This window comes from Betta splendens, chromosome 11 (genome assembly GCF_900634795.4).
Source record: "Betta splendens chromosome 11, fBetSpl5.4, whole genome shotgun sequence".
Taxonomy (NCBI): domain Eukaryota; kingdom Metazoa; phylum Chordata; class Actinopteri; order Anabantiformes; family Osphronemidae; genus Betta; species Betta splendens.
In genome coordinates this window covers 6,757,930-6,782,209 of record NC_040891.2, presented here as the reverse complement: position 1 = coordinate 6,782,209, position 24,280 = coordinate 6,757,930, and the positions used below count along the sequence as shown (strand labels likewise).

The 24,280-nt window shown below is 44.2% G+C and overlaps 1 protein-coding gene across 7 annotated transcripts in view; it reads left to right on the top strand.

The window, feature by feature from the left end:
- The first annotated feature begins 2,477 nt into the window (after positions 1 to 2,477).
- col16a1 (collagen, type XVI, alpha 1) overlaps positions 2,478 to 24,280 on the top strand; it is a 46,119-nt gene continuing 24,316 nt past the window's right edge. For 6 of the 7 annotated variants that reach the window (XM_029167073.3, XM_029167070.3, XM_029167074.3 and 3 more), the window contains exons 1-8: positions 2,692 to 2,948; positions 7,206 to 7,325; positions 12,744 to 12,812; positions 12,895 to 13,012; positions 17,951 to 18,074; positions 18,717 to 18,998; positions 19,998 to 20,078; positions 22,354 to 22,422. In XM_029167073.3, coding sequence (XP_029022906.1) covers positions 7,250 to 7,325; positions 12,744 to 12,812; positions 12,895 to 13,012; positions 17,951 to 18,074; positions 18,717 to 18,998; positions 19,998 to 20,078; positions 22,354 to 22,422 — 819 coding nt within the window. In that variant the 5' untranslated portion in view covers positions 2,692 to 2,948; positions 7,206 to 7,249. Of the gene's footprint in view, positions 2,630 to 2,691; positions 2,949 to 7,205; positions 7,326 to 12,743; positions 12,813 to 12,894; positions 13,013 to 17,950; positions 18,075 to 18,716; positions 18,999 to 19,997; positions 20,079 to 22,353; positions 22,423 to 24,280 lie in introns of those variants that run through there. The other variant, XM_029167069.3, reaches the window with a different exon arrangement.

Below are 24,280 nucleotides of genomic sequence, written 5' to 3'. Positions count from 1 at the left end.
ACCCAGAAACTCCTGTTTATTTGCAGTCAAAAGCTCAACGGTGCTCGGCTGTAATCAGACCGGATTGCTTTTCCACTCAGTTTAAATTTGATGAAGCGAAGAGAGACGAGGGGAAGGACTACTTGTTTCATGAAAGCGCTGTGCTTTTAGCAGATATGGCGCAGGTGCATAACCAAAAAAAAAAAAAAACAACAAAAAAACAAAGCAGGAGGGCAGAGCAGCGCTAGCACTGAACAGAAGGTGAGGCCGAGCTCGGCGGCTGACAGAGCGAGGCCCCCGCCCCTCGTAAATCATGCAACATTTTCAGACCACCATACGACGCCGCTTGACTGGCTCATTGATCCTCCCGTTCAGAGACGCCCCCGCGCTCGGTAGCGGGCGCGAGGCCGAGCCCACCCGCCTCGGGCGGCGCGCGGCTGTAATGGATCGCACCGTCGGATACGAGCACACAGCCTGGTCAGTCTAACGAGGCCACGTTCAGGAGCCTGCGATTCCCCGTCAATCTCCTCACCGAAGGCGCTGGGAGCGAAGCGGGACGCGGCCACGACCGTTCCACGGGAATCTTTAGCGCCGTTGTTTTGTCCCCTTCTCTTTCGTTTCGTTGTGAAGCATTTATGACTCCCGCTCGTCAAGATTCAGTCCCGCTGGACGACACGAGCGGCTGATGTGCACGCGAAGCGGTGCGTTTACAACAATTCGCGTTGAAACCGTAGCTGGATGCCGCTGCATGGCCTGATTTCCTTCCCTCGCATCGAAAAAGCTGTGAAGAATTGGAAGAGAAGACAAATCTGTTACCCGTGTGTAGCTCTCAGGAGGCCTCTGAAACATCATCCTTTCATGTATAATACAGAGACCTTCAAAGTAATTGCATCTTTCTTGTCAGTGCTTCCTCTCTCTCTCTCCTTCCCTCACACACAAACACTTCTTTGCCCCTTTGAAGGAAAGGTCTAGTAATTATATGCAATTTTCCCCCACACTCGCGAGTTTCGAACAGATCGCTTGAAAGCGGAAAACTTGAACACAGAGATTTATCTCAGCTTTTTAAATCAATGGCATTTATTGATGATGAGAAAGTGGATATTTAGCTACACCGCAAGTAGATTATGATGAAAGCGCGTTGGTGTGTTGGTAAAGCAGCAAATGAGCAGTGGACCCGAGGAAGTGTTTGTGTGTGAGGACACGTTTTTGTTCGATAAGTACTTCTGATAAATGTCTTTATGGCAATTATCAAGCTGCTCTTAACACGTCTTCATGATGATGCATCGAAGGGGGAACATTGCCTGTTACACAACCATTTTACAAAATGAAAACTTAAAAGCGCCCAGACAGAGCAAGTGAAAATTATATACCACAGATTTTATGGCTCTAAAATGTTAACCTGACTGTTCAGTGGTTCTTATGGCTTGTTGTAAATGGCCACACTTGGAGGAATGAGAAGAAAATTATGATAGAGATGAGCATTAAATGTGGATAGAAACAGTTAGTAAAAAAATTTTAAAGTTTTAAACCATGGCAGTTTTTTTTACTTGTCAGCCAGCGTGGGTCAGTTTGGGACAAACCTTGTGCCGTTGATAGGCTTTTTCTAAGTTTATTCAACTTAGACTTAGCTTAGACAACTAAGGGGACCACAGAAGCAATTACAAGTCATCCTGAGGGCGTCATGACAACGAACCAGGTTTCATGGCAGTTCAGAGGAAAAATTAGACAACCACCAAATTCTTTATGACACGTCGCCCTGTAAACGTGAATGTGTGCACTATACTCATACCATGTTAGTTTAAAAGACAACATCTGAGCTAATGTAAGGTTCAAAGTCCAATAATGATCAGGAAATGCTAGTTAGTGACGAACAAAGTTCTTGTAATGCTCCTTCATTAGGCCGTTTACACTTCTTTTTATTAGTGTGAGGTTAATGTGGAGGTCAAAGATAACGGCCTGGTGGAGGAGTTGACCTCTTAACGGGGGACAGAAATAAATATGGTGAAGATGTGAGCACTCTTGGGTGTACATCCAGCCCTCGCATTAGGTGAGGCTCACATAAATCAAATGGCAAAGTGATATTTATTTGCCTCCTGAACTATTTACTTACTGACAATAAAGGTGGAATTTATGTGGCTATTAAGCCAAGTGTTTGTGGATGGTCAGGGGCTGCAACCAAGGCTATTTTATGGATTGGATGCAATAAAACCTAGCGATAAAACAATACAGAAGCTTTACACCTGGCCATCAATCACAGGTAAATATGATACGTAAGTTCATTAATTTTAATGGAGTAAATTCCACTTTATAAAACCCAGCCCTTTCCTTGATGATGTGCATTACTCGTCCTAATACAGTGCTTTAAGCCAGACAGAATGAAAGCAAGTCCTCCTCATCCGCCAATAAGCCATGAATCTAATAGCGAGAGAGAGAGAGAGAGAGAGAGAGAGAGAGAGAGAGAGAGAGAGAGGGGATGGAGGGAGGTTAAGGAGAAGTGGGGGTGATGGTGGGCGGTGGAGAGCAAAGAGGCCTGCTGGAGCTTAGTGGAGAGATTAGAGAAATGCCCCGGGCCCATTTTCCACAAATGTGGACAAGGTGATGTCACTACATGCTCCACAGAGGGATCTCCCACGGACGGAGAGAGAAGGAGGTAGACGGAGAGGGGCGTGGGGTCAGTGGGAGAGAGTGAGAGGTTTGGGATTCACACCGAGCAGCGGCGGGAGAGAGAGAGAGAGGGAGTGGGGGAGAGAGAGAGGAGGGGGAAAGTTAGACGCGAACAATCTTGCACTAACTTTTTTTCTTCTTCTTCTTTGCTTCCTGAAGAAGCGTCACGCAGGAAAAAGCCAGGAGACGAAAACCCCCGAACCGGATTTACCGCGAACTGCGTTGACATCGACACGCGAGACCGGATACGCGTCTGCCGACGGATTAATGCGGTCGCGAGCGCGCGCACTCATCGACACTTGAAGGTACGTGGTGATTATCGCGCGCGGAGTTTGTAAAAGCGAAAGTTAGCGGAGAGACTTTTTTTCTTTTTTTTTTTTTTTAAGGCGTCGAGACTGCTCCTCGTTGCGTGTCTCGCAGGAATATTAGAGGCGAGTTGTGGAAGTGGCCAAATTGTTACCGCGCTGTGGAAACTCGTCCGGCAGCACGCGACGCCTTCCTCCACGACGCCATAAATCACGAGCGCGATAAGGTCGTTATCTCCTGGTGGAGATCATTAAAGTGCTGTCAGCGAGCCAAGCCTTCAAAATAAAATATAAAAAAAAAAATAAAAAACAAGAAAAACAAACTTTTGAACCACTTGCAGCTACTGGGAACCGTGGTGCTGGTTTTCCCTTCGTGTCCGAGTCAGGCCGTAATTCAGCACGAAACGGGTGTTTGTGGCTGGTATCCAAATCCCCCGGGGTTTGGAAACGGCTCCCAGCAGCAGCATGCGTATCACCCAAACAATGTAGTGGTTGGATTGCACTGATCTGAGGTTAGCACTGTATTTGAAACTGATATGTATATGGAGGAGTAGGTTTTTTTTTTTATCAACCTGGGGAGGAAAGTGCCGAGCAGTAAAGCTGAATGCCACAGATACATCTGCTGTGCTCATTACTCCATCCCATGCTTGCTGGGATGCTTCCTGTCTGTACGGCCCCTGGAAAGCTCCGAAGAGCTCCTAAAAGGCTTTTGTGTGTCTGTGTGTGTGCGATCCTACAAAACCTGTGCACCAGAGCGGCTGCTTCCACTGATCAGAGGTTAAGGTCTCATCAGAGGCAAACAAAAGGGGGATTTTCTTGAATTCCAGTGTGATGTAGTCACATTTCAGTATGTGCTGGGACGCTGCAGCTCCATCACACCCTGGGGAGCAGGGCTTTGTGTAGGTCCTACACTGGTGTCCTTGAGTTTGTACCCGCTTTACGGGCTGCAGGCGGCGCATGCATCGCCTCGCTCCGGGCCGCGGGGCACCGGTTTCACACGCCGTTTCCGATTGCCGCAGGCCTGCAGCTGATTGACGCTTTGATTCTGAAGCTCAGCAGTGAGGTGAACATCAGCCCATCAAAAATAAAATGAAGAAAATAGTAAAGTCAACGCAGCAGGTCATCGGCCGGCTGAAGGCTGACTCATCCATCCAACTAGTGCGTCTGACATCATCACAGCGTGCCTCGCTCTATAGTCCACATCATGTGAAGTGTTCACGGGCAGATGAGCAGATGTCTAGAAAGAGTTACCTGTATTGAACACTCCCTGCTTTAGTTAACATCTGTGCTGCCTGTTCCTCATCCTCAAAGTATTCAATAAAGACACTGTCCAGAATGTAAGACTAGTGAAAACATGTCTCGGGCGCTGCATGTTGCCTCTGCTGGTTTGTGTGTTTCCATTGCGCCCAGTCGGTGGATATCAGGAGCGACTAGCAGATCCTCAGGGCGTCTTTGGTTACTTGTATTCATTTCAAAGTCCTCTGTCGACACAGGCCCACAGCGCACACGAAGCTCCCCTCCTGAAGCCAAGATGTGGCATCAAGGCAGAATTACAGTAAATAAAAGCTCCTGACTGTCAAAGAGCATTCAATGAAAACGCTGCGATGCCTCCAACAGTATCAGTTCAGATGACTGGTGTCAGCATCCGTTTGTATTGGTTGGAGTCATGTTGTTACATTGTCGCCCGGTCTGTCAGTTGGTGGTCACTTTGCTGCAGCCTAATTTCAGACAATAAATAGTTTTTTGTACAGAAATGTTTATTTCCAAAGTTTTCCAGGCTTTTTTTTCTCCAGAATTTTCCATAAATTTCTCAAAACTGTAGCTCCTTTTCCCCAGAGGATGATCCCTAACAGTTCTGTGATCTCTTAAGCTATTTGGCTGGTTGCCATAGCCGCCCATCAACTCATGAAGGTTAAATTGTAAAAACATCAAATTTGAATAATTTGGTGCCTTGTAGTTTAACTACAGTATTAGCAACACATACACACAAAACTAGAATGGTTAACATGAATAAATATGTGTATCAATAATCAGTGTGTTATCTAAAATAGAGCCTCTGCTCTATCTGACATAATGCTATGGACGAATCAAAGGGGTTAATCCCTTCATCAAACATCCTCTGTTCAGTGTTGAATTGGTTCAATTGGGTTTTCAGTTGCAGCCACATTCAGCAATTCCTGACTCAAGACTTTAAAGGCAAACTGTAACTTGATTTTATGTGTTAAAAAGTATTGAAGCGTGTGTGTGTGTGTGTGTGTGTGTGTGTGTGTGTGTGTGTGTGTTTGTGCTGTATGTTTGCAATAGCGAGGGGTAGATTGGAAGCGAGTGAGCTGTCCGTCAATCTCCATGCTGCTGGGGGAGACAGCTGGCAAGGCAGCGAACCCCCAAATGTTACATGACTGACACATTTATATCGAGTTCTTCTATTAAGAACAGATGCATAGTGTAAACAGCAGGCTGCTGGTTCAGGGTGATCCAGTCATCCAGGCTATGGAGCTCATAAGCAGTTCCTACAGTATGTGAGGCCAGGGAGGACACGTTTGCTTTGATTCTTTGAAGCTGTTTTTTCAGTGGAAATTGCTGAGCAGCGACTTGTTTCGGGAACCGAGTTGAATAGAACAGGAACCGTGTCTCCTTTATCCTAATTGAAACAAGGCTGATGCCTGTTGCATTTGTTGACGTGGGCCACGCGTCCTTAAGCCTTTAGTGCAGGAAGTCTCTCCAACCCGTCATTGTTTTCCTTCCTGTATTGCCTTTATACTTGGTGACCCCGTCACGCTCGGGTCACGCTCGGGCCCTGCTCCCCGGGCCCACGGCCAGCCCTGCGGCCAGGCCCGGTGTCCCGGCCCGGCTTTGCCTTTTTCCGCTATAGGAAAAAGCTGGGTGGCTGTGAAGCAGCAGATGGAGCAGAAGAAAGAGAAGCATCCACATAGCAACACATATTAAAAAGCCCATTATTTTGTGTTGGATTACGGCCAGATAATAATAGCAGCGAGCCCGGGCTCTTCCTTTAGCCTGTGTTCTCTGGATTGTGCTGCATTACGTGCTGTGCGAACTTTCTTATTGTTGCGATCATGTGGCATGAAGCCTGTAATTACGGGTGCAGATTTAAAGTGCTCAAACACAGTTGTCTCAGGCTTTGATTAACCTTCTGGCCAACAGAGGAAAACTTTACATCAAAAAATGTTTTTCCAGCGCTTTAGCTTGGAGCTGCCCTTACACAGAAAAGTGTCAATAATTGTGCGTGATGATCAGAATCTCGGGGAAATGATTTCGCTCTTTTCACTGCAAGGCATCCTGGCTGTGTAACTCGGGCTGTTCTCTGTTAGCTGCACCCTTCAGGCAATCAGGTCGGGCTAGATGGTATTCACACCTCGTCCCCAGTCAGGCGGGACCGCCACATGGTGCCCCCCCGGGGGAGCGGGGGGTCATTTCTCCTCGCAGACGGGACAGGTGTGTGTACAGAGACACAGTCTGCTTGCTTGCCTGCCCCGGTGCCTCCGGGGGCCCCGTTCCACCTGTAAACACTGCAGAGTTATGGGGTCCTCACGCATGCTGAGGGCAAGTCCAGGTCGCGCGGGATGTGCTTGTACGGGTCAGAGTGGGCGTGTGTTTTTGCGACTGAGTAGCTGTAGGGAGGCTAGAGGGGGCTTGTTGATGCTGAGTATTATGGTTAGGTAGACGTGGCACACATTTTAATCTGCATGATCATCTGTGTGTGCTTGTTGGGCCACGTGGAAGCATCTGGTGCAACATAGCTCTCTGCGGTGGAATATCCTCCAGATGTGTTTGTGTGTTTTGGGCCCACTGTCTGTTTGACTCGGGACCAACCAGCTTGCGTGTGTTACTTCCATGTGTCCTTATCGCTTTGTTGTTTCCCACTAGGCATTAGCCTGCAGCAGAATGTGCGATTCTGACATTAGGAACGGGCTTTTGCCACAGATGTGGTCATGTGTGTGTTCGTGTGACAGCTGCCCAGTCGAGGACCCACCAGATGGACAGTTTAATGGCCATGATCAGACTTTATAGAGTTACGCTCCATAATGAGGGACGCTCTGGTTAATTCCTATGCCACTACCAAAGCTCCCATCATATCCCATAATTAACACATCAACTCTGGCTGACTTATAAATATACATCAGTGTCTATGTAAGAGTCAAGCATAATGTGCAGCTGTCGGCACAGGCAGCTCACACGACCTAGGAAGCGTTGGACGTTTTTGACGTTGTCTTTTTTCCCCGTTTGATCATCCATCAGCTGGTGGCCGGAGTGAGCTGAGGCGGTTAAGGAGGAGCGACACCATGTGGCTTCTCGGCCCCTCTCTGATTTTGTTGGCCGTCAGCTTTGGATCATGCGACACGCTGACATCACAGCAAGGTAAGTCTACTACCACTAGCTTTACATGGTAGTAATGTGACATATTGGGTTTGGTCTTGGACTGTTTAATATATCGTTCACCTCGGTAGATAAGTTGTCCAAATCCCAGGGTAACATTTCTTTTCAAACCTCAAAGTTCAAAATAAATTAAATGTTGCATTTTGTAAGAAGCATCTGCATCTCTGCGTTAAACTAGCTGACAAAGTGTCAAAAAAAACATTAATTGCTTTAGACTTAGTATTTCTTCTCTCCAAACCTTTTACTTGATGAATTACTCAAAACGAAAAACTGAAGTAGCAATGTTCTAGGTTTAAACCAGTACAAGTGAGAAACAGACAACTAAGACACAAGCTTGAGTTGTGGAGTTTCAGACCCATCTGTTTGATGGAGCTGTGTCTATCTGCCTCCATGCACTGTGTGTGTGATAGTGTGTGTGATGGGGCCAAAGGCTGCATGGAAAATGGATGGTAATTACAGGTTGGGTTTACGTGATGCTAGTGGCCACCTGTCCCTGTGACAAGAAGGCGTATGTATTTACTGTGTGTGATTGTGTTCCTCTTGGTGAGATCTCAGTCACACAAACACACTTTTTGTGTATTTGTTTAGGAGACAAGCTTTTATATGTCAGTCTGCACTTAATAGATTACAGGCGTGTTCAAATGTTGCCTTCTCTGTTGGTGTGATGGAAAGACACGTGTTATGTGTTTGCATTCAGCTTGGTGTGTTTGTGTATGACGGACGCAGTCAGGAAATGAGGTCAGTGAGGTACAGTGACACTGAGTTCCAGCTTGAACTGTGGCTGCCTCGTCGCTCAGTGAAGTTCAGTCTGTGAGTTCTCTGAGGACGACTCTCTTTGGGGCCCCCGTGGCTCACACCGCTCTGGAGGGAGCGTGGTGAAGGAGGGGTGTCCCTCCTGGGAAACCTTAGTCAGAGCTTTTCACATGGACTGAGTCAGCTCGCAGCTCCCCTGAGTCCTCTCCCCAGCGGCTGGAATTAAATGCCTTCCTGAAGTCCCCACACACATACAGCACAGTACTCGCACTACCACGACCACTACTGCGACGACTCGCTCGCAATTTGCTGACATTACAGGAGGCAAGCAGGTTTAAATATAACTGCTGTTGAAGAGTCAGGCTTGGATGATTGTACTGCAGCTCTGCAGTGCATCAGCTGCAGAGACTAGTCCCTGTACTTACATTAAATCGCTGAAATTCCCCGGCTGTGATGAAGTGATGCTGATTTAGGCTTTTTGTGCCGTCTGTTTTAGATGTACGCATTGGTTCGTTTGGCTTAGCTGCCGCTGAATCGTAGTTGTAATAACCTTGTTTGCACCACAACAGAAGTTGTGACAGACAAGCAACGAGCGGTGAAACCACAGCTACTGCAGTTCTTTTTCAGGTTAGCGTAGAAATTATTACAATTACAGTATTTTTGCTTCGTTGGTAACGAGAGCTTCCAACATTAGTATCTTTAAAGTGCTTAAACTTTGCCAGGAGGATGCTATAGTGCATAGTGCAGGACTTTCCCTTAGGACAACTTTTTAGGCTGATGATTGTTAACAGTCACACATTTTTTCTTCATTTGCAGTTTTCTTGGGGGGGGGGGGGTAATGATCTTAACTTCAACTGCTTCAGGGGTGGTGCTTCATGAATGAACCCGTCCTGTAGTATCTCTAGTCTCTAGTCTCTAGAACATACTGCAAACAAGGGGAAGACTATTGTTATGAAAAGCCTCAAAAGTCCAAAAGTGTGTTTTGAGCCTCGTCTGGGTCTGTTAGCGCTTGTGAGGCTGTGCTGAATGTGGGCCAGAGACCTACGAGGGAAATATGAGTGAGTTTTTCCACTCTTCTGTGCTGCAGATTTATCTCTGGAAAACAACCAGGAATGTTCTCTCGTCTGTGCCGTTTGGCCAAGAGGGCAGGTACATGTAGCTCACACACCCATCCATCTGTTCCAATCACCCTGTCAGGTTGTCATTTGCCTCGTATTTTACGCTCGCAGAAGCTCCGCCCGGTCACTGCATTGAATCATTAACTGCATCGAGTCTCCTTCCCATTTATTGCACGTGTTCGATGGCTGCAGGACTTTTTCCTTTTGTAGTCTGGCTTTCAGACGATCAGCAGCACAGACCAATTATCCTCGACTGCCGCGTTGTAAAACGCATTGAATAACTACCAAGCGTCCTCTCCCTGCAAACCACATACCAACAGCACACTTCTGACCTCTTCTCTCTAATGAAAGTGCTCTGCCCAGTGTTTGCTGCTTTGAAAAGGAAATAAAAAACCAAAGCGGTTGGTTGCAGCAGACCCCGGCCACAACAAGGCTCTTATAGATAAGGCCATTGATTCCCAAGCCCTTTTGAAGTTTGTTAAATATCAAGCAGCATGCAAGAAAGGTCACACATAACTTTTTTTGGCTGGGGCATTGCAGTAGGTCAGCTGGAGCCAAATTAATACAGTCATATAAATTGATCTCTGGTATAATGAATGCCTCAATCTTTGTCTAGTCGTTGCCCCTAAGACACGCTGTGTTTTATATTTTAAATTGCACACTGATACATTTATTTGCTCAGATTTGTCTGGATGACGAATGAAAGCCTCTATAAATGTGATGCTTTACATTTGCAAACGAAGACCTGAGTCGTTAAAAACCTGGATTTTCATCCTTGGCACGGCGGAGGCTCGAGGGAACATTCGCAGCTGTGTTCAGTGCGACTGCCAGTGTAGTGCCATTACCTGCTTTGGCAACACTCAAACACAGCCCATCAAAGAGTAAGCGAGCCCAGCCAAGACCGTCCAATCTCTTTAAGGCTACACGCGGCTAATAGCAGGATCCTGGAGTGGCACTCGTACTTTGTGCTAATTAGCTTGTCAACAAGCAAATGCCTTCCTTTGATCACAGCTTGAGAGGAAGGCGAGTTCGGGTTCTGCGGCGCATCCTCTGCCAAAGTGCTCGCGCACGCAACGGTCCACTAAAATCATCGTCGAACCTGTGAGTTATATAGAAATAGCTTGTTATTCCCATGAGTGGGAGCAGCAGCCAGATGCATTAATGGCAGCAATTGACTAGACTCACATCTTAATAGGACGTAAGGCATTTCATAAGGTGGCAACGTACGCCATAGAATTAACGGTTAATATGGAATTGGCCTCATGCTCTGTGTTACCGTTCGTGAACTTCTCAGTTCATGGTTTGAAAAATGCTCATTTCTCCAAGAGGAGACTTTGTTTCTTTTGTACTTATCTTATATCTTACTATTGGATTAAATGACAACCAGGGTTACAAAGGGGGCACCCATTCCGCAGGTCCTCTTCAGCTTGGCAGAGCTCACATTAACTGTAAGGGTTCAACTTTTTTAGGTTCTTGTTTGAGATCACTACCACTTTAAACTTCTGACTCTTAAATTACGGAATTAACAAATAATCTCTGTCTGCATTGTGGAAAATGAGAAGTCACACTTAATGAAGCATCAAATAATTAATGCCCATATCTAATAATGAAAAACCAGTCTGTCTAATGATGAAAACCAAGCCATAAAATAATGAATTGACCCTTTCATGTGGCTTTTTGTTATTTGACATGGTGGGCTAATATTCATATGTCTTTTTTCCAGTGGCGCCTGTCATACTGTTTGTACTATACGCTGGATGAAACAAACCCCTAACACTTCTAGAGTCTTATGATAGCCATTATTTTTTATGGGTGACCTCTCCCCACTTATTACTTTGCCCCCCCCCCATCCTGTGTTGTCGTTTCCCCCTCTCCCACCACCTTGTCTTCTGTTCTGTTGTTTAACTTTTATTTGTGCTGCCTCCAGCCACAATCTCTTCACTCCTGACAGAACTTTCATCTCGTTTCTGTCTGATGGAAATAGGGCGGCGATGAAACGCACCCAAAAAGGTGCTGAAAAGAGAGAGTGAGCAGTGACGAAAAGGTAGAAGTGGAAAAAAGTTCTCTGTTTATGTGTGTGCATTTCTGATTTAAATGAGGGCATGTGTCTGTATCGGAGGATACGCAGAGCTTAATTTATGCTGAGTAAGCAGGTCAGGGTTTAGGATGAAACACTGAGAGGGCTCAGATGACTGCATCTGTTGTTTGCTCTGTGCTGGACCTGTTCAGAAGCCACGTTCAAGCCATCCGTCTGGTTTCTCTCTGCTTCTCACAACACCACCTTCATTCACAACTTGCTTTCACACCTTTCACTTGTTTGCGTTTTCGAACCAAGCTGAACCGAAGCGAACGAAAAGCTAGCTAATAAGCGACGGAGCACTGAAAAGGAATTAATTCTATCTTGAGCTGACCTTCGTGAAATTAAATTCCCAACTCTTAATTAATGCGAGTAGGATGTGATTGTTTTAGCAGCTTTATTAGGCTCCTTCACCTCGTTTTGATGTGACTTCCAGTCATAATGAAGTGGGCGAAGTGAAACGGTGGAAGGAAACGTGGACAGTAATATGTGTTGCTGTTGCACCGCACTTACTGTTGATCAAAACAACATTCTTGACAACTTTATTGCACTAAAATACACAGAAATAAGACACTGAAAAGGATCTAAAGTGTGTGCTCTATGTCTGTCTAGTCTGTAATAACAGCAGGAAGTAATCACCAACCATGAAACAATTTTTGCATGACCAAGTTGTCCTTTCAAAATAAACTCTGTGTGTGTGTGTGTGTCCTGGAGTCCTTAGATTACTTACTTCTAAAGTTAAAAGTGTTAAATGAACATCTGACACTAATGATTTTAAATTTCACTGAGAGCTCAGGGACACCGTTTGGGGTTTATTTTGGCTTAAGAAAGGACATTGCCTGCTTCAACATTCTCTACCGTTCAAGGAAGGAAGAAACATGTTTTTGCAAAGCCGAGCTCGGTAGAATGTCTTGATCGGGGCCACGGTCCTTGGCCCCAAAGAGATCAATTAACTGTGGATCACAGTGATTCACAGGTTCCATGTCTACCTGATCAAACCTAGTATTTCTGCACCCCCCCCCCTCCAGTCAGTCAGGCCGCTCTGACAGGCAACACTTCTCTCTGTAACCTCCCCTGACAGGGTGAGAACATATCCATCACACGGAGGCTACCGCGACAGACAAGCGCGGTGCTAGACAACCTGTCAGACGGGGCTGTGTTCCTCTCTGCACAGCTTTGCCCTCATTTCATCTTGCGCCGTGTTTTTTTGGTCTTCTTTTCCCCCACACAAGTCCCATTTTTCCTTTTTTCGGATCAATATTTTTGTTACTCTCAAATGTATGTTGCTGCGCGTTTGAAGTAACTTTCTCTCTCCCGCAAAAACTGTGTCGATTTCATCCGGCAATAAGCGCGGTAACTCCAGAGAGTGATGTTCTCCTCTCCAGTTCAGGGTCTTTTGCTATTCACGCATCCACTCTGTTTTTCTACCTGTGTCTCTGCTTGCCTTCACAGATGTACAGTGCCCGTCCTTGCAGGTGGACGAGTGGAGGTTTCCCCAGACGACCAGGCACAACATCACTGGTGAAAAGACCATCTCAAACAGACACGCATCCTTCTCCATGTTTGCTTCGAGTGGGTGCTGATGAATGCCATCTTTTGTCAGGTTTTAATCTGGTGAGGCGATTCTCCCTGCTCAAGAGTGCGGATGTCAAGAAGATCCGCAACCCTCGCGGACCCACCATCCTCCGCCTAGGCAAGACAGCACTCCTACGCCCTATTGAGTAGGTTGAATGTAAAACTCTCTCCCTCGCTTTCTCTCTTTTGGGATTTGCTCTTTTTTTTTCTAATACCTACAGAAACACATGACACACAAACATAGCTGTAGGTGATGGAGAATAAATATATAGAGCGGAGTGAATATATATCCCAGGTTAGGTTGAAGTTAATACTTAGCCTTCGTCGATGGGCTCTGCCTTTTCATGCCCCCCTGTATGAGGAGAAACCCAGAGAGACCGAACAACCCACAGGGCTGAACTCGGCATGTGAGCGCTCCTTCAGTGTCCGGTGGCTGTGTGTGTGTAACACTTGGCAAGCCGACCGCCGCGGTTCAGCTACTGATTACACTCCCAGAGACACACCCCCCCCCCCCCCCCCCCAAAAAAAAAAAAAAGGGCATGGAACATTTGAGGGCCTGAGCATGTTCTGAACTTGTGAGACTTGCAGCAATAAAACCAACCGAACCAGCAGCTTGACATGGTGTAATAATACTTACTTGGGTTTCCATGTTGTTATTACGCAGTCATTGGGTGTAGATTGAGTTCGGAACGTGACACGTGCTTATTGGGGCTGTTTTTCAGACCTGTTTTTGTTTTTCTGTTGGTCCGGCAGCTGTCGGCGTCTGTGTTTCCTTCTACCTACACATGAAGCGGTTTTTCAGAACTTGCCAACTGGGTCAGCCCTGAAGTATTTTATCACTCTGTCCAGCGCTGTGAGCCTCGCTCGCTTGAAGGCCCGATAAATCTGCCTACAAAACACTCGACAGAGACATTTTGTTCTCAAAGTGTCACATATATTGTTTGTCACAAGCGTTGAGAGTAGTCATTGGTATGAAAAGGGGAAACACTAAAACAACTGTCACTTCTCAGGAAATATGTAACGTCGGAGCCAAAGAGGAAAATCCAAGATGTTTTGTTTCGCCTCTAACCATACAGACGGAAACACCATTGTCTGTCTCTTCTCTGTTGCTGGTTTGGGATTTAGTACGGCACAGCGTTTATTGAAATTTGATGTCACTGAAGGCTCCGCTGTCAGTTTTATTGTTGACTAACGCCACCTGGGCAACTTCCTTTTTAAAATCAGACATACAATAATCAATGTTTTCACAGCATCTCTATCTGTCAGCTGCATTGGAGTTTGATATTCTATGCATGTTTCATCTAGTGAATAAACAGAATGAGGGAAGGCGCTTGCTTTTTCTCAGCCGTCGTCTTCTTGCCTGCACCAAAGGTAGAGAAAAATCTCTCTATCCACATCACTCTATAAGTCATATTTTTCCAGTATTTACTTTTAATTGATTTTACTTGTTTAAATCGCGTTGTGCAGAAAGGTTTCGGGCATGTGGAAGAGAGGAACGGAGGCGGAGCAGATCAGAACAGATGGGCGATTAAGGGATGTAGTGGTGAGGAAACAAGAGGGTTAAAGGTTCAAATCCAAGCAATAAGCGAATGCATCGGAACAAACCCTTAGGCTTGTTCTCTGACTTTTCCTCTCCGTAAAAGAATTAATGCGTGTACACTCAGCAGCATTTGTGTGTGTGTGCGTGTATTTACTACAATACAGTATGTCTGCAGTTGCAGCAGTTACTGTATACAGTGGAAACTACATATCACATGGCTCCTATCCAGCTCAAGGTCCCTGTCATTCAAGCAGCGTTTCTGGATCATTGGCAGTGAGGTTGGAAATGTGTGTACAGTAATTGGAAAGTAGCAATTTGCCTTTTACCAGAGTCTGTTCAGCTAATCCAAGCTAACACAGATGAGTGACAGCCAGATGAAGCCGCTTGTCGCTTGCCTCTCTCAGCTGTCTGTTGACTCTGAAACGGGCACCAGTCACAGCTGGTCACATGCATTTTAATTCCCGCAAAATCTGATTTGATTGCTTGGGGGACTTTTCTTTTATGTAGCTACAGTGCGTGGGAGCGAGAGAGGTGGGAGCAATTCTGTCATCTGGTGGCGCCGGGCCAAGAGCCCAAGTGCGCGAGCCTGAAATGAAATGCAGTTAATGGATTTAGCATTTATTATCACACGGCAGACGTGGAACGACTTTAAGTTATTTACATCATCAAAGCTTTTTGCTTTTGCTGTTAGCCCAAGTTGATTTAAAAAGGGACATATTTTACCTGCACGATGTATGAGGAAATAAAAAAAGCAGCTAAAGAGAAAATTATTTTTAGAAAGCAAACACGAGTCATTAAATTTATAGGCCTACATTTTACAAATATGTCATGCTTGATGTAGCTTTTTTGTTTAATCATCATCAGAACTAATAGTTTTGGTCTGGTGTTGAAAATGTATTGCACTACAGTAGCTACTATTACGATAGCAATTAGGTCTAATAACTACAGTATAAGTGTTATCATCTCCCTATAAAGCTTTACAATATATTTTAATGCAGTGTTGTTTAAAATACTGAAAATAGGAGTTATTCTGGAAAAGTTGCGTAGCGTTCGCTACTGCAGCTAAACTAAATTCTCTCTTTCATGTGTCAGTCCGCTTCTGGCTGCTTTAAAATCCTTTCAGTTGGATGTGTATAATTCATTCAGGGAGCCTCTCCACTGAAAGCAATTGCTTCCAGCACTGTTAGATCCAAGTATAAGAGGGCCTACCTCTCCAGGTGATATTCCTATCCTCAACCAGAGATCTACTTTAGATTTCCTTTTCCCCTGTGTCTCCCTGGCTTGCACTGGCTTTCTTCTTCTTCTTCTTTTAAAACAAGACAAGTCCAAGTAACTTTCTGTAGGAATGGGTGGAGGCTAGATCTGAACCAGCCTTGACTATTCCCCTTGCATGTCTGCGTGTGCGTGTCTGTGGGCTTTGTGTGTTCTTTTCCAGGACACGAACAGTAATAGGCCAAGTTTGTGCTTAAAAGTCAATAGTCTGTGAGTGGTGTTGTGCCCCGCAGCTCATGTCACCAATCCACAAATATCTTTATTCCCAACATTCTTTCTATGTTTGTCTGTTTGACTCTCGTTCTTGTGCAAAATCTCATTCCAAATTTTCTACCTCCAGCACATTCGTGACTGAAATACCGCATATCAAACTCTCATGCATTTTCATATAATACCTACAGTGTCTTTCAGTTTCGCCTCGCTGTCTGTTCCTTTCTTTAGTCTCTCCAGGTCTCCTGGTTCAACATTTTCCCTTTCTCACCTTTTTCTCCTGCTCATCCTCCCTTTGTTTTGATGCCCTGTAGTTGGCTGTTTTCCCTTGGATCTTCCCTCAGTCATAAATCACTGTCACCCCACTTCGAGGAGTGGGAAACCAGCTGCCAGCATCAACAATTCTGTGTGTGTGTGTGTGTGTGTGTGTGTGTGTGTGTGTGTGTTTGTGTGTGTGTGTGTGTGTGTGTGTGTGTGTGTGTGTGTGTGTGTGTGTGTGTGTGTGTGTGTGTGTGTGTGTGTGTGTGTGTGTGTGTGTGTGTGTGCACGAAGAGAGAGAGAAAGACATAGAGCAAGCAAGAATATTTCAAAGTGCTCGCCGTCTCAGTGAGCAGGCATTTCGCTGGGTTTGTTTGTGAACCCTTCATCTCTCAATGCATCTGCACACCTTCATGCCGGGAATTTTCTGGGTGTGTATGTTTGTGTGCTTAGATGGTCCTGACCAAAAGTGAGATGTGGGCCTGTCGCTGTGAAAATGAATGCAAGGGGGTTAAACACAGCAGGCTTCGTATTGTAGCGATGGCTGCTGTCACAAAAGCAGAAAAGAAATACCAGTAAAATAAATTGTAAAATTGTAAAAAGAAGCAGTCATTGGTTGAGGACAGAAGGTTAATTAATTTACTTAATTTTATAAATACTTTCATTGACTTACTGCTAATAATACCATCATGGGTTGGAGTGAATAATTTGATGTAGTTCAGTCTCCTTGCCTTCAGGGGCACCCTGTGTTTGTCTTGTCTTGATATGATGTCACTTCCTGTTTCCTGTCGGCCATACCAGGGATATAAGAACTAATTTTTTACCTGCACCTCTGTTTGTCAGTTCATTGTTACCTGTCTGCGTCTCATGTAGGTTGGTTTGTGTTCATTTATTGCTTTAATTTTGATTTACACTTGCTTTAGTTATGATTTTCAGTGATTTTGAGTGCACACTTTTCTGTCTTGAATTTTAAAAACGTATTCAGTCAACCTGTTGGCCATTAGCAGCCATTTAATGACTCTGTGGGTTTAGTGAGTGAGATTGTGGCATCATTAAGGTTTTTGTTTTCACTTAAAACCCAACACAGTGGTTAATAAAAACAAGAACAAAGACAGAAGGAACAACACACAATTGTTGTAATTGTTGTAATTGTAATTGTTAATTTTTTTTCTTAATAAAAAAGACTGGTGGTATAAAAAAGGCTGCAGTTCCCAAACAAGTTTAATGTTAGGGAGCTGTTGTTCTTCAGTGTTTCTTCTCTAATTTAATATGTATGAAATTTTTGAAAGTACTTTACTTTTAAAGACCCTTAAAGCAGTTGTTTGTATGTTTTTATTTTAATGGTGTTTTTGGCCAGAACACTTATTCACCAGCAACTATTTATATACTATACACCTTGAACTTCATTCACTGCACTCAAATGGTCTCCGTTTAGTGAACTGTCCAACCTTTTAAACCAAGTGGCTGCACCAGTGATGATTTCGTCAAGTTCAGTCACATAAAGCTTTTAGGGTTGGTTGAATAGTTTTAATTAGCACAGTATCAGAGCTTCTTCATGAAAAGGCTAAGCCTGACAGTGTAATGCTTGCTTTTTACAGTATGTGGTCTCCCTGCCCTTAGGTTATTTTGTCTGAGTTGAGAATCAAAGAATAGAGACTTGGTACTCTGTGTTCCCAGTTAACTGACCTTTACATATAAAACTTGTGGAAGACTGTATTAAACTTGTCTTGCACTTTCAAATCACTTCACAGCTGATTTATATTGAGACGGGCTGAGTCACGGACCTTGTCGGACTTTGTTTCAGTCAGGTGTTTCCCGACGGCCTTCCTGAGGAGTTCACCTTGATCTTCACCCTGGCTTTAAAGAAGTCCGCCCTCAGGGACACCATCTACCTATTCCAGATATCTGATCAGCAGGGATACCCACAGGTGCACCTCACTTTCTGCTACTTCACTGCTTGCATATTTCACTCATTGTCATTTTACCCTCTGCTCCTCATTCAACAAGGCTTTTGTCAATTCCTTCTTCTTCGGTCTCATCTCACTTTTGCATAGTCATCCACTTCCCCCTTCGATTTCTTCTCTCTGTTGACATCTTTTCAATTCTCTCTCCCTTTTCATTCCATGGGCCTTTTGTCCTCTCTTCTTCTTCATCCGATCACCACCTCTTTGCTCCACGTCCCCCTGTCAATCCACTCGATCATAGGCTTCCTCTCTTCTTTCGCTCACCTTCATTGTTATTCATGTGTGTTCTATGATGAAGAACTGGAGTCTTCCAGAGTCCCCATAATCACAGGTTTGAGGCCAGATTTAAATACTCAATGTGTATGATAGATGAAGGCCAAGACGCCTCATTAGTAGTGATTGATTGGCTGTTCTGCCTGAGTGTGTAATTACTATGTCTTCCCATTTACTTCATCTCTTGTTCTACAGCTTTGTTAGCAGGTACAGTATTAACTTATATTCTGCCTTAGTGTTAGTTTAAGCCATTGTCCATCAGACCCTGAGAAACGGTTTTAAAAAAATTGCATTTTCATACAGTATTTGACATCTCTCTGCCTGAAACTCCAGCTCTCTGTGGACCTCAATGGCCCTGATGGCACACTGTCTCTGAGAGCCAGAGGGGTCAAGCCTGACACTGACCTGCTGAGCTGTGTGTTCAACGGGGCGGGTGTGGAGGCACTAATGGACCTGCGCTGGCATAAACTGGCCCTCAGTGTTCAACGGGACACCGTCTCCCTCCATGTGGACTGCAGCTCCATTGAGACCAAGCCCCTGGAGCCACGTGGAGTTCTCCCCACTAACGGACACACTCTGCTGGGTATTCGAGCCTCTGATGCTGGCCCTGTGCAGGTATTGCAATTATACTGTAAATCAAATGAATGTGCTATTATACTGCTTTTTCTAAGAACATGGTAGGATGAGTGAGTGAATCTTACATTCATTTTATCCTCTAATCTTAAGGCGTCATCCTGGACACTCTAAACATTGAAGGTCTCATTTGCAGTGCAGTGTGACTAGGTGTCGCCAACTGGAAGACATGCATACTGTACACTTGTAGCCAGAATAGAATGAAAATCCATGTTTATTAAGTATGTAGCTCTGTGGTTTCTTGTAATTGGAAACTAAATTAGGTGGTAGCTGTGGATGGGATTCTCCCAATTTCAACAAGTCTATGGCCAAGACATTCTTGGTAAAGAAATCCAGAGCAGTCCCATGTCACTTTTTCAAACAGTCCCTTGAAATAGAATTTTCTATAGTGTAAACAACAGAGTTAAAGCTGCAGAGAGCAAAGTGTGATTAGTTTCTGTGAAGGGGTCGTGTTCTGCGTGTTTTTGCTCTAATCTTTCTTATAGACCTTTGTGATGTTTGCTGCCCCAATGTATGTTGCATATAATCAGAGAAAGAAAGATTGAGAGGAACGTGGGTTTGCATGTTCGCTGGTGGTAATCTTCAGTTATGAATACATTTTGGACATGTACAAGTTTTCGCAGCAAATGCATACACCTGAAGGCAACTGAGATAAAAGGCTACAGAACGATTGATAAAATATGCTGTGTGGCTGCCCAGGCCTGTCAATTGACGAGCTTTTGATCAAGGTTAAGCTTTACATTGCTAATGTCATCCGAATGTACCTTTTGAAAGAATTCTGACCTTTAAGCTGTCTCAGTGAGAAGAACAAACTCTTCTCTGTAACAGAAGAGGCTTTGCATGACCCAACCTCCATTTTAGTGGCTATTCAATATCCCATAGAGGACTGCACAATATATGCTGTTTAATTTTAAATAATTGTTCCTTATGTACATATAATTCAAATGCATTTAATACTTTGTTTGTTTTCTCCCCTGTCAGTTGGACATTCAGCAGGTGATGCTGTATTGTGACCCGTCCCTTGCCATCCAAGAGGCCTGTTGTGAGATACCTGGAGCTCGGGTGAGACACATTGACCTTTGTGGTGAAACTTTTCTTTTCTTACAGAAATGCATGAAATTTTGGTTATGCAAAGCCTTGACATTTTGACAAATGTCCTTTAGTGCTTTCTAGTGCAGTGAGATAAGAAGGCTGGTAACATTAGGCCTGCCTCTAAATATTAAGCTAAAGCCGTTCTAGTTTGTAGGATTGACTGTTGGGCTGCAGCTATTGACCATTTACCTGCAATGTGTGACCTGAACCACTGTGAATATGAGCACTGTAGAACTGTATCTATATCTACAAGATGTGTGGGAGAATAAACCCACATGGGAGCAACATGACACATACACACATTTTTTACTACACTGACTGAAATGAAGTTGAGTTTTGGTTCATTTTCCCTTCAGTTAAAACTCGGCGGTGCTCTCATCTGTCTTGCTGTGAGAGAGAAAGAAAATTTAATCTGAGCATAAAACAACTAATCAAGCTATTTATTAGTTTTTCTCAACCTGAAAAACAAAAACAAAAAAAACTATTAATGTTTTCATTTGTCCTGCTAGTGGTGAAAATGGTTAAAATCACCCAAATGACCCTCGGTACAACCCAAATTATTGATCTTACCTGAAACTGGAGCAACAGTACTTTGAAAAAGTACTGTGTACTGAAAATTTGCCTGTAAGAGTTTCAAGCCCACATTAATGCAAACGGTGGTTAGAGCATTTGCAGCAACCTGCAGTAACTTGTTACCTTAGATAAACCCTCTACTTACTGTATTAATGACTATTCAGGGCTGCTTCACCTTTGTTGCAAGGTTATAGTGCAACAGTCGCAGTAAACGCTGAGTTTGCATTTTTCTTGGCCATTTTTAAATTCTACCTCATTGTAGTGAGTATGTAGGGAGATAATTGGCGGCTTGCCTAAAATTTAGATTTGTTGTGAGAGCCTGTACCAAAGCACTGCGTCAACTTGAATTAGCCTTCTGTGAATATAGAAAAGCCCCGTAGCCCTGTCTTATTATGTTAACAAAATATTCTTTACAGTCTTTGTTCAACACTGGGCTTTATGTATTAAAACTGACTGACTGCAATTATGCCACATTATCCAGTTATCCAGCACTGTTTGTTCTCCTAAAATGTGACAAAAGGCCTAATTTGAAGTATTGCTTGTTTTTTTTTTGCTATTATCTTGAGAAATACACATATCTTTCTCATTTTTTTATATAATTACCCCATCCCACTTTATTTTGCTACCTCGTTTTTGAATCGGTATCTTTGTGCATATTTTGTTTGCAGACTTCAGACAAAAGCCTTATCAAATAGGAAGCAAATTCATTGGCCGTAAATACAACACTATGCTTCTGTTTGACAGGCAAGTGATTCTTCAGGTATGGGGAGAATCGCAAACAGCCAATTGTTGGGCTTATTTTTAAGCTGGAGGTATTTTTGGGCTCAGCCAACTTTTTTTGTCAGAATTCTCCAGGGTGTCTCTGCTTACGTGTCGGTGTGTGCATGCATATGGGCCTGTTTCATTGCCAAATGAATTCATGAGAGGCATACAAATAGGGTGAGAAACTCCTTGTGAAGTTTAAACGAGTGGAGTCCTCTGGAGGAAGGACAGAATGCTGTAAAATGGATTAGAGGGGTTTGACAAAGGAAACCTTTTCTCCTTTGCTTAAGGCGTTTGTGCTGCAGGGCTTCCTCCGAGCTGCATTTAAGTTTGAAATGAGAAGTGGAAAAGCATGCATGCATTTATGTGCAGTCATTTTTACGCTCTTACACCCATGAAGGCTGCGGCTTCTTAAAACACAAGGCGAAGGACACAAAGGTGATCAATTTCGAGAGATAACACATTTCGCTGCCATATTTATCCATGCAGTGCAAACATTCTGATGCTTCATCTGAGTTGGGAAACAAGCAGTCCTACTGGGAGACTGGTGGCTAACTGGTGTTAGCATTTAGCTCAGCATGGCACACCAGGACTGTATAGCTGGGCATTTCCAGGTGCACCTGTCATTCTGGTTAATACAGGTGCTGGCTGAGGCTGAATATCAATTGGACAATGCAGACATTAATAGATTCACTCTCTGTGACTCACATCGCTCATGTCGTCACTCGGTAACTGATGTACCACTCGCAGTGACACATGAAGATAACAGCTCAACAAATGGAAAAGGGATCCGCAGTTGTGTTTCAGATCGGACAGAGGCAGAAGGAGTTTTTATTTGCGTGACTGATTAATAATGAGTTGAGAATTATTGTTCCTTCTTTTAAATTGTCTGTCTCTTTCGCGTTTTCAGTGCCCGCCCGATGTTTCCAAAAGCCGACGTGCTGCTGAAAATGATCTGCTGGACAACACGTTTGCCCAGGTAACCTAAATAAAACACACTCACACACACAAACTAATATCATGTGATTTTAATATAATGTGATATTGGAAGCAGACGGACATATTAGATGTGAATGTAAATATTCTTTTGTTATGGTTTGTGTGTGACAAGTACTTGGGTCACATTACGGTAAAGATATGAAATCCATTACCAGCCATACCACATGGTTTCTATAAGACACTGACACAGTACACACTGACGCACACTTGGCCTCGGACAGTTTAGTTTCATGAGACAGCTTGACGTGTCTGCGATGCTCCTGCTGGCAATGAAAAGTGGACCGAATGACTTCCACCAAATGGAGATGCTGTTCTTCCTGGAAAACATGTTTTCCACCCGGCTGCAGTCTTCAGCAGTTCTACGTTTTATATGGCTTCGGCTAAGTATCTGCGGGTAGTGTCAATTGCTTGACAAATAGAGTCTTACGCAACACATGGGAGCAGTTCTTACACAAATTTCCGTGCTGGTTTTTTATGGCCGTGTCGCTGCTTTTGATACATGAAGTTCTTTTTGTTTCTACACCCCGAGTTTCATCATTCATATTAATGGGATCTATATGCAATTATCTATTCATTAAGGCCTGGTGTTTGTCTTGTGTGGTGCTGGTGTTAACTTAGAGCTCTGGCAGACTCCAGGACACAGTAATCAATCCAATAGATGGTTGCAGTAGACTCCGTTATGATAACTCATGCACGTCATCTCAGTCTATGTTTCTCTATCTCACCTTTCACAGTGATTCTCTCTACTATCAGTCATGGCAACCTGCCTAAATTATCATTATATTTACTCTATTTTATTATTTTATTATGTATATTAATAGTTCTGCCATCAGTACCAGTCATCCTCATTTCAAATCCTCTGTTCCATCCCTCCTCTGTCTGTTGCTTGTACTTACACACACTAGCGTGTGTATGTATGTATATACAGGCACAGAGTAACTGGAGGGCTTTCGCTTTTCTCATGCAGTAAATGAACTATGAAAATCCCAGATTCCATTGTGCGGGCCAGATGTCACTGAGCTGAGGCGCTGTTTCCATTAAACTAAGCCTCGCTGATTGACTGCATGTTAAACGCAGCATACGTGGAATGTCACGCGTTGTGTGTTGCACTGTATGTGATGCAACCTATCGCCATGGAGGCGGCGCAGGGTAAACTGGGGTCAGCTGGTGGATTATTCATGTTTGGCATTATTACAAAGTTCAACACCTCCACATATGATGGAGATGAAGAGCCGCTCACTTAAACAAGGTTGATCATGAGTTTCTACTCACGGACACATCTGCAGATGTAATTTATTTGATGCATAGTCTCACTTTGCAGATTAGTACAGTAGTGGACCCACACTGGTGTGCAGCACTGATGGTATTGTATTTGGGTCAGTATGTAAGCAGTTGCCTCGCTGAGGTATAGCAAATGTCACCCACACCGTAGCTTATCTTCCAACACACTGTAAACCTTTTTCTCTGCTTTCAACCCAGCTCTGAGCTGAAAGGTCACCTGGCCCTCCGAGGACTCGGTGTCGCTTTCCCAGGCTTCGGTTTGCTTCTACTTGACTTTTTATAAAGAAGCTCCACAACTGCTGTAAAATACACCCCCTTTGCTGAAGCTCCTTCTAACTTTTCCTTGGCTTGAACAAATACTTTTTGTTCACCTTTGCAAACCTCCCTCAGTCGCACTCGTTCGTTTTCTCTGAAGATCCATCAGTTCATTTAGCTCTGGGCTCATGAGGTACAGTAGTTCTCCCATCTCTCTGTACTCATCCGCTTTCATCTCTTGTTTCACTCAGAATACAGAATATCTGTTAATGACCCGTGTATGAAACCAAGATGGCCCTCAT